At 43.8% G+C, this 9,617-nt stretch overlaps 1 protein-coding gene across 1 annotated transcript; it reads left to right on the forward strand.

The window, feature by feature from the left end:
* Nucleotides 1–6,606: 6,606 nt before the first annotated feature.
* Nucleotides 6,607–9,412, forward strand: LOC123191929 (uncharacterized). The gene is made up of 3 exons (XM_044604467.1): nucleotides 6,607–7,439; nucleotides 7,532–8,686; nucleotides 8,782–9,412. The coding sequence occupies exons 2-3, from the start codon at nucleotides 8,055–8,057 to the stop codon at nucleotides 9,410–9,412; spliced, it is 1,263 nt and encodes a 420-aa protein (XP_044460402.1). The 5' UTR covers nucleotides 6,607–7,439; nucleotides 7,532–8,054.
* Nucleotides 9,413–9,617: the final 205 nt, after the last annotated feature.

A 9,617-nucleotide genomic window follows, 5' to 3' on the forward strand; every position in this document is an offset into this window, starting at 1 on the left:
GCAAACAAACATGTGTGGCCAATTGGCTGGCATGGACCCGCATGGGCTTCATGCATCTCTTGCGGTGAGGGTGTCGTTGGTGGTTGTTTGAGGTGAATCGCAGACGTTAGCTCGTGGTGGAGTGACGACAGCGATGCTTGCACACAAGATTGGTGATGGTCTTCCTCTCAACCGTGTGTGTGGTTGTGTGTTGGTCCATAACATTGGATATGTGGGCGAGTCGCAGCAGTTTTCGACTATTTTTTCTACAAATTGCTAATTCTCTTGTGCTTTCTGTGTGCTTTAAGCTCCTACAATTCAAACAGGTCAGATCATAGTACAAATAGAGATCTGGGCCTATTTAGCCATTTTTATTCCTATCTAGGCCTTATGGGAGGGCCAGGGGGGTGGGGGGGCAATGTACCTATATTACTATCTGGTATGGGCTCAAAACTACCTTCTGAACCATTGCCCACCACTACCACTCAAAAAACAAAAACATTTCCCAGCGTGATAGCGGCCCATGTTCATCGGTCACTGTCAAAGAGAAAGTGTGGTTTCCCTCCTGAAAAGAAATAGATAAGGGCTTCCACCGTGTGAGCTATTTCTCGCCTTCAGCGAAATCTAGGAGATGTCTCGCTGAAGGGGTCGACAGTAATGGGCAGGCCCCAAACGCGCACAGTAAATAGAGTAAAAGGAGGAGAAAAGGACGCGCGGCCAAGATTCAAACCGTGGCATCCTCGCTGCGGGAACACGCGACTAGCCACTCGGCTTGGCTCGGGTATGTGATGTACTAGTAGGGCGGCCTTACTTAAGTCGAAACAATTCGGTTTTTCCACTGTTTCTTCTCCGTTTTTTTCTTTTTTTTCACTGGTTTTTCTCTATTTCTATTTTATTTCTTTTTTCTTTCTGTTTTTGTTATTTTTCTTTATTTCTTTGTTCCTTATTTCGTTTTCTTCTCCGATTTTTTTTCATTCTTTTCTTTTTTTCTTCTCCTTTTTGTTTCAATTGTTTGTCTTTCCTTTGTTTCTTTTTTTTTCATTCTTATATACATGATCAACATTTTTTCAAATACTTGTTCAATATTTCTTAAATACTTGATCAACATTTTCCAAAAACTTGTTCAACATTTCTTAAAATACTTGTTCAACATTTTTCAAATACTTTTTCATTTTTTCACACACTTGTTCAACATTTTTTATATACATTATCAATATTTTTTGAAATACTTGTTCAACAGTTTTCAAATACTTGTTCAACATCTTTAAAATACTTGCTCAACATTTCTTAAAATACTTGTTCAACATTTTTCAACTACTTTTTCATTTCTTCAAACACTTGTTCAATATTTTTTTATATACATTATCAATATTTTTTTGAAATACTTGTTCAACATTTTTCAAATACTTTTTCATTTCTTCAAACACTTGTTCAACATTTTAAAGTATAAAAATGTAAAGATAAAGCAAAAACAGAAAACAGAAAATACAAAAAAAAACAAAAAACAAACTATGGCTTCCTGGCCGCATGGGCCGGCCCACCTTACTCACACCCTTCAGTGAGTTAGACTCGCTGAAGGCGAGGAATAGGGACGCCCGCGCTGTGGAGGATAAAAAGGCTTCACTAGCGATGCGACTCAGACCAATGGGCATCAGCCAAGCCGTTCTCCCTCTTGCTGCGGGGATGATCGCCACTCTACAAATTCACTTGGCGTGCAGATTGACGACCCGGCCACTTTGAAAGACGTGGTGAATGAGTTTTATCAGCAACTTTACACATCTGAGGGAGTCACCGGCCTTGATGATGTGCTACAACATGTACCCACCAAAGTCACGGCTGGGATGAATGATATCTTATGCTCACCATATTCTAGTGATGAGGTAAAAACTGCTCTTTTTCAAATGTTCCCAACTAAAGCGCCTGGTCCAGACGGTTTCCCAGCGCACTTTTACCAACAGCATTGGTCTATCTGCGGAGAAGAGATCACGAAGGCAGTACTGAGAATTGTTAGGGGAGAAGAGAGTGCAGAAAGTATAAATGATACAGTTTTGGTTTTAATACCAAAGGTAATGAATCCAACCTTTCTGTCGCAATTTAGACCGATTAGTCTCTGCAACGTGTTATACAAGCTTGCCTCAAAAGTTGTTGCAAATAGACTGAAGTTGATTCTGCCAGATATCATCTCTGAGGAGCAGTCTGCGTTTGTGCCAGGCAGACTTATAACTGATAACATTATTTGTGCCTATGAATGTCTGCATTTTATGAAGCGGTCCAAGGCAAAGTCAAACAGCTCTTGTGCTCTAAAGCTCGATATGATGAAAGCTTACGATCGTTTGGAGTGGGAGTACCTAAGGGCCATTATGGAGAAGCTAGGCTTTGCTAATGCCTGGATAGAAATAGTGATGAACATGGTGACGTCGGTATCTTTCTCTATTCTATTCAATGGAGAAAAACTTGACCAGTTCAGGCCTACTAGAGGAATTCGACAGGGAGATCCAATTTCCCCTTACTTGTTTTTTATTGCAGCGGAGGGCCTCTCGTGCCTTTTAAAATCTTGTTCTCAGTCATCAGTACTTGGCGGTATCAAGGTGGCTCCTACAGCTCCAGCTGTGAACCATCTTTTGTTTGCAGATGATAGCCTGCTGCTTTTCAAGGCGAGTGTTGAGGGTGCAAATGCGGTATCAAACCTGCTGAATATTTATTGCAGTGCTTCCGGACAGCGAGTAAATAATGAGAAGTCTTCTATTTTCTTTAGCAAGGGTTGTCCCCAGCAGGTGCGCAATAATGTTAAAGATGCTCTAAATGTTCATAATGAATCTCTGAGTAACAGGTATTTGGGTATGCCAACTGATGTAGGACACTCCAAAAACGGTACTTTTAGATATCTCAGAGATCGTGTCTGGGAAAAGGTGAAAGGATGGATGGAGAAGTTGTTGTCTGCTACAGGTAAAGAAGTGTTAATTAAGTCAGTCGCCCAAGCAATTCCTGTCTATTCCATGGCATGTTTCAGACTCCCTAGAGGCTTGTGTGAGAATGTCACGTCAATTATTCGGCAGTTCTGGTGGGGTAGCAAGCAAGGAAAGAGGAAACCGGCCTGGGTGTCATGGGATATCATGACAAGGCCAAAATCTATGGGCGGCCTTGGTTTCCGTGATCTTGAAATATTCAATTTGGCCCTTTTGGCCTGGCAAGCATGGAGACTTCTAAATAGCCCAGATTCGTTGAGCGGGAGGATTTTGAAAGCAGCTTATTATCCGGAGTGTGGGATTTTGCAAGCTGAGTTGGGTACTCACCCATCACAAATTTGGCGAGCAATCATTGTTGGCAGGGACATAATGCAGCAGGGAGTCATCAGGAGGATAGGTACCGGAGAAAGCACACTCATATGGGAACATAACTGGATTCCGAGGGGAGACATACTTAGGCCTATCACATCCCTTGTGGTGGATCCACCGATATATGTATCTGATCTAATAGAGCCGACCACATCTTCATGGAGGGAGAGTTTAATTCGATCTATTTTTATACCTATTGATGCGAAGGCGATACTCAAAATACCTCTTTGCCTGAGGAGGGTGGGTGATTTTTGGGCTTGGGACAAGGAAATACGAGGCAATTTCACTGTTCGGTCGGCTTACAAAATGATACAAAACACCAAATTAAATAGAGAAGGGTGGATGTTTGAGAGTGCTGGCACGTCAAGTAATGAGCATCACAACAATGGGTGGGCATCCTTATGGCGAACACAGGTACCAAATAAAATCCGAGTTTTTCTCTGGCGTCTTGCCCGGGAGTCTGTACCGACATGTGAGCTTCTTCATCATCGCAACATGGCGGAGTCTCCAGTGTGCCCCTTTTGCGGCGCTGCGGACTCGTGGCGCCACGCTTTACTTGAGTGCGCGATGTCTCGCAGTGTGTGGGCACTGTCTTCGGAGATGCTAGTGGAGAAAATGTGTCTGGACATGAACCCAAAGGCCAAGGACTGGTTATTTAACATGCAGGATATGTTATCGCATGCAGAGTTCACCTGGATAGCTGTTACTTTATGGGCAATTTGGAGTTCAAGGAGGAAGGCTTTGCATGAGGAGATATTTCAAACTCCGTTCCATACTGATGGTTTTATTAAAAAATTCATATCCGAGCTCCAAGTGCTTCAAAAGCCAACAGCGTCCACATGCGTTAATACTAATGCAAGGCCGAACCATTGGATTGCCCCGGCCCAAGGCACAGTTAAAATAAATGTTGATGCTGCTCTACGGAGGAATACGTCATTAGCAGCCGTGGCTGCGGTGTGTAGGGACCAAGCAGGGAATTATATTGGATCTTCAGCAATTACCCTTGTGGGAATATCAGACCCTACAACACTAGAAGCCTTTGCAGTCCGAGAAGCACTGGCCCTTGCAGATGACCTCTACGAGCAAAGAATTTATGTGCTTCAGATTGCAAGATTGTTATCGATGATATCAAGCAGAAGAGTGCGGCAGTGTACGGCGCAATTATCCAAGAAATTTTAGATCATTCTAGCTTTTTTACTAGTTGCTCTTTTAGTCATGAATTTAGGAGCTCGAATACCGAGACTCACAATTTAGCGAAACATGCTCTCTCACTAGGGGTTGGCCGTCATGTCTGGCTAGGTAACCCCGGTGATCTTACTTTCATCCCTATAAACATTGTGACGAGTTAAATAAAGGTTTCGCGAGATTGTCTCAAAAAAAAGGCATTGTACAATGCTACTCCATCCGTTCGAAATTACTTGTCGCAGAAATGGACATATGTAGATTTATTTTAGTTCTAGATACAATAATTTTCAAAATAAGTAATTCCGAACAAAGGGAGTAGATGCTTTGGGATGTACTTAGAAAAATAAATCAGGTTTTTTGAAGCATCGGTGTTTATTTCTATAGAAAAAACGTCTAATTAAGTGTCTATAATGTATAAATAAGCACCGGTGCTTGAGAAAAATCGGTTTTTCTTTAAGCACGTTGCATTGTATAAGGGTCAAAAAGATACCGGATTGTATAATTGCATTTCGTGTGTGTCGATTCAGCCACCGCTCAAAAGAAAAATGTGTGTCGATTCAGCCGTAAACTCGAGCTGCCCCTTCCAATCCGCCGGTGGTTGTACCGATCACCGGGTACACGGCACGTAACGTCCGAGCTCCAGCCAAATCCAGCGTTGCATGGTACGTACTCGGTGTGAACCTCCGAGACTCTCAAACCGCAACGGAATCCATGCACAGACGTGGAAAATATTAGGTGCTACTGTGGCTCACGTGCTACCGTGATACGGACTTCTGGGCCGTCGGATTTTCAAATTAGACGGCTCCTAATAACTTCGTAACATTTACAGAGAAGACTTTTAGGAGTCCAAAAATTACGCATAAGTGTAGCAGATCCAAAAACTCTCATGCACCGTCCGATCTAGAAATCCGACGGCTCAGAAGCCCGTATCACGGTAGCACCTGAGCGGCGGTAGCACCAGATACTGGGTACACGGCACGTAACGCATAGACGTTGGAGCAACTACGCACAGGCAATCATACCGTGGCAGACCGGCACGTCACTAGGAGTAGGAGGCCAATGCGGACGGCGTGAGCCCACAGCCATTGATGCAGACAGACGAGCCACGTTTCAGAAATGGGGTTCCTCCATCCATCGTCCTCCTCACAACCTCTCTCATGCCATTGGCGTGCGACGACTGAGGGAGTTTATTGCGCTGCTGGCCGGAGCGATGCGATGGCGATGTGACGTGACATGGCCACGCCAGCGTAATAATTTTGCACGCGCGCCCGGCCGGGGGTCATTCATTCATGGCCTTGCTCACTCCACTGCACCGCACATCCGTCGGGCCATCATTTCAGTACACATCATCATGCATCATACACCATGGCATGTCCGAAACTGCCAATGCCCGAAAGAAACCCCAAACCTGCCACGCGGGCCACTCGTCGTCTGTCACATGTTAAATGGTCTGCACTGCCCAGAGTAGCTCATAGTGACGGGGTAGAGTTGAGTGTATGGGCGAGTATACGAGCGTTTGCGTCTGCGATATCTTAAAAAACAATGTCTGTACCAGAGGCGGAGGCAGTGGGGGGGCGAGCGGGGCCAGACCCCCCCCCCATGGTTCGGCCCCCCCAACGAACTCCAGCGGGGACTAGTACTAATAGTTTAGGCATAATTATCCGGCCATCAGGCCATTAGTGCATGGACTAAACTCATGTCAAGCCCAAAACGCAAGAAGGGCCAAGGGCCGAGGCTGCAGCCTGCATACTACGCATGTATACGCTGGTAGCATCCACATCTCAATCGATCAACGATGAACGACACACACGCGACTAGCTTCCTGGAGACCTGGACTCTTTCGTCCGCGACGCGCCGCTAGCCGCTGGCGCTAGGGCTTCATTGACGCCGGCCGCCGGGCGTCGCGCCGCCGTGTTTCGCCCGTCGTCGATTGCTGATTCGCGAAGCTGCCGCCGACCGCGCATCAATCCAGTACAGGCAGCCGCATGAATCACCACAAGCCCACACCGAATTCCTAACTGATCCTGTCCCGTGATCAGAGAAGGAGGTATTATTGTCAGGTTCATACTACTCGTTAGTTTGATTCAATAAATCAATTGATCAACTGTTAGTACTTACTACTTAGTGGTTAGTGACTTAGTATATTTTGGCACTTGTCACATCAATTCCAGATTACATATCTGCTTTGTACTTATATAAGAACTGCATAGGTCATGAGGAAGAAGAAGACACCACCGATAAGTAATTTTTTCAAGCCAATTGCTTCAAACTCTACAGTTGAAAATGCAAATGCAACCGTGGAGGTCGATGTCACAGAGCAACCCACTGATAACAGTGTCCCCAATCTCAGTTCAGTTGATATGCCACCCCCCAAGCAAAATATTGAGGCATCTGTAGAAGTAGAAGTTCTAGAACAACAAAGAATCGGAAGCACACCATTCGAGCGAGACCCTGGAAAGCGCAAACAGATTTGGGAACTCCCTCTTGATAAGCAAAATGAAGCACGCCAATTCTATATTTCTGAAGGCCGATACATGCCATACATGAGAGAGTATCCATATAATGATGATCCACCAAAACATCGTCGGCGTTTTCAGTACAGTTGGTTCAAGGATTTTGAATGGCTTGAGTTTTCACCTTACACAAAGCGTGCATATTGCTTCCATTGTTTCCTCTTCTCAAGAAAGCCTATTGGAAGTGCGGCTCAGAAACATTTACTGTTTTGGGCTTTGATAGGTGGAAGAAGGTGAATAATGGGAAAGAGTGTGCTTTTTTAACTCATATGGGTAAAGATGCTGGTTCAGCCCATAACTTCTCAGTTCGTTGTTATGATAATTTCAAAAACAGCATGACTCATATTGATAAGGTGTACGGGAAAGCAACCGCAAAAACGATTTTAGATGCAAGGCTAAGGCTCAAAGTTACAATTGATTCCATCCGGTAAGCAATATTTTTCTTCCATCTTATGTTACAATAATTAAAATATTATATCTTGTAGTATCCTAACAAAACAATTATATGACATGATGCAGGTGGTTAACATTCCAGGCTTGTGCTTTTAGAGGGCATGATGAATCTCCGGGATCCATTAACCGGGGTAATTTCCTAGAACTGATAAAACTTTTGGCTTCTTATAACAAGGAGGTGAAAGATGTTGCTTGGAAAATGCTCCTGGAAACGCAAAGTACACATCTCATCAGGTTCAAGAGGAAATTCTTGCTATACTTTCTCGAAAGGTGCAAAGAACAATTAGAGAAGAAATTGGTGATAGCAAATTTTGTATAATGGTTGACGAAGCTCGCGATGAATCCAAGAAAGAGCAAATGGCGTTGGTCCTCCGGTTTCCTGACACTGAAGGGTTCATACAGGAGCGTTTTGTTGATGTCATTCATGTGAATGACACTCTTGCATTGACTCTCAAGGAGACAATTTGCACTGTTCTAGCAGATAACAATTTAAATATGGAAGATATCAGAGGTCAGGCCTATGACGGGGCCAGTAATGTGCGAGGGGAGTGGAACGGATTGAAGGCTTTAATTCTGAAGGCGTGCCCTTATGCATATTACATTCATTGTATGGCGCATCAGCTTCAATTGGCCCTTGTTGCAGCATCACGAGAGGTACATGAAGTGCATAATTTTTTTTCAATATGCCAATTTTGTCATAAATGTTGTTAGTGCTTCACCTAAACGCAATGATGAGTTACTAGCAAATCAAGCCACCGAAATTGCACGTGAAATTGAACTGGGGGATCTTGATACGGGAAAAGGGGCAAACCAGATAGGTTCTTTACAGAGACCAGCAGACACTAGATGGAGTTCGCACTTCAAGTCAATTCGGAGCTTGAGGAAGATGTTTGGTGCCACAATTACAGTCCTACGAAGTATAGCGAATGATCGTCCGGTGACACAATATTCCCGTGGAGATGCTGGAGGCGCCCTAAGGATAATTGTTTCTTTTGATTTTGTGTTCATTTTGCACCTCATGGAGAGGATTATGAAAATCACAGATGTCTTGTGCCAAACACTCCAGAAGAAATCTATGGACATTTTGAATGCATTAGATACACTCTCTAACACTAAGGTGCTCCTCGCTGATCTAAGAGAGGAAGGATGGGAACCTCTCATAGAGGAGGTTAAGACCTTTTGTGTGAAGCATGAAGTTGAGATCCCCGATATGAGTCGCAAGTATGTCCCTTATTCCCTTTCCTCTACTGTATAATAGAATAATATTGATCACATATGCTTTACTCTAACACATATACTGTATTTGTAATTTACAGGTATGTTGATGTGACTAAGTCTCGGAATAAACATAATAACATCACGGTGCTTCACCACTACAAAGCAGATGTGTTCAATGTGGCGATAGATCAACAACTGGTTGAGCTAAATGACCGTTTTAGCGTTCAGACAACAGAGCTAATGACACTCTGTGCATCCTTGGATCCAAGGCATGACTCGTTTGACATATCAAAGATTTGCATGCTTGTGGACAAATTCTATCCAGCGGATTTTTCTAGTCAAGAGCAGGCTCGTCTGGAGTCACAACTTCCACACTATCAGTTAGATGTTTGCAACCATCCAAAGCTGAATTCTTCGTCATCACTGGCTGATTTGACCGTTGCATTGCATAAAACAGGTAAAGCCTCTGTGTATCCAATGGTTGATAGATTATTGCGCTTGGTCATCACTCTCCCGGTGTCAACTGCAACTGCGGAGAAAGCTTTTTCAGCAATGAAGATTATCAAGACACGTCTCCGAAGTAAAATGGGTGACGATTTTCTTCGACCTTACATGGTTGTATACATTGGAAAGGAAATAGCTGCAAAGTTCAATGTTAATGAGATTATTGATTTGTTTGATCGACCGGCTCGGGGGCGTAGATCTGCATTCAAACTAGTAGAAATGTAGTCTTTTTATTGTAAAGCTTATACTATTACATGTTTGATATCGATACAATATTCAAGACTTGAAATATTTTTGTGTTATGTCTCATGTGTGCTTCAATGTGTTCCTCGCCCCCCCATGGTGAAATCCTGGCTCCGCCCCTGATCTGTACTGCACGAAGTAGCATCGCTATATGGTGTTAGGTGTGGTTAGGTATCATTCGACCGAG

This window comes from Triticum aestivum, chromosome 2A (genome assembly GCF_018294505.1).
Source record: "Triticum aestivum cultivar Chinese Spring chromosome 2A, IWGSC CS RefSeq v2.1, whole genome shotgun sequence".
NCBI classification, from domain to species: Eukaryota; Viridiplantae; Streptophyta; class Magnoliopsida; order Poales; family Poaceae; genus Triticum; species Triticum aestivum.

What these genes read in the sequence shown, in the direction of transcription:
- LOC123191929 (XM_044604467.1), top strand. Translation starts at nt 8,055, where the DNA reads ATGCATATTACATTCATTGTATGGCGCATCAGCTTCAATTGGCCCTTG. An exon ending in ATCCCCGATATGAGTCGCAA is followed by an intron (nt 8,687 to 8,781) that starts GTATGTCCCTTA and finishes TGTAATTTACAG; the next exon opens with GTATGTTGATGTGACTAAGT.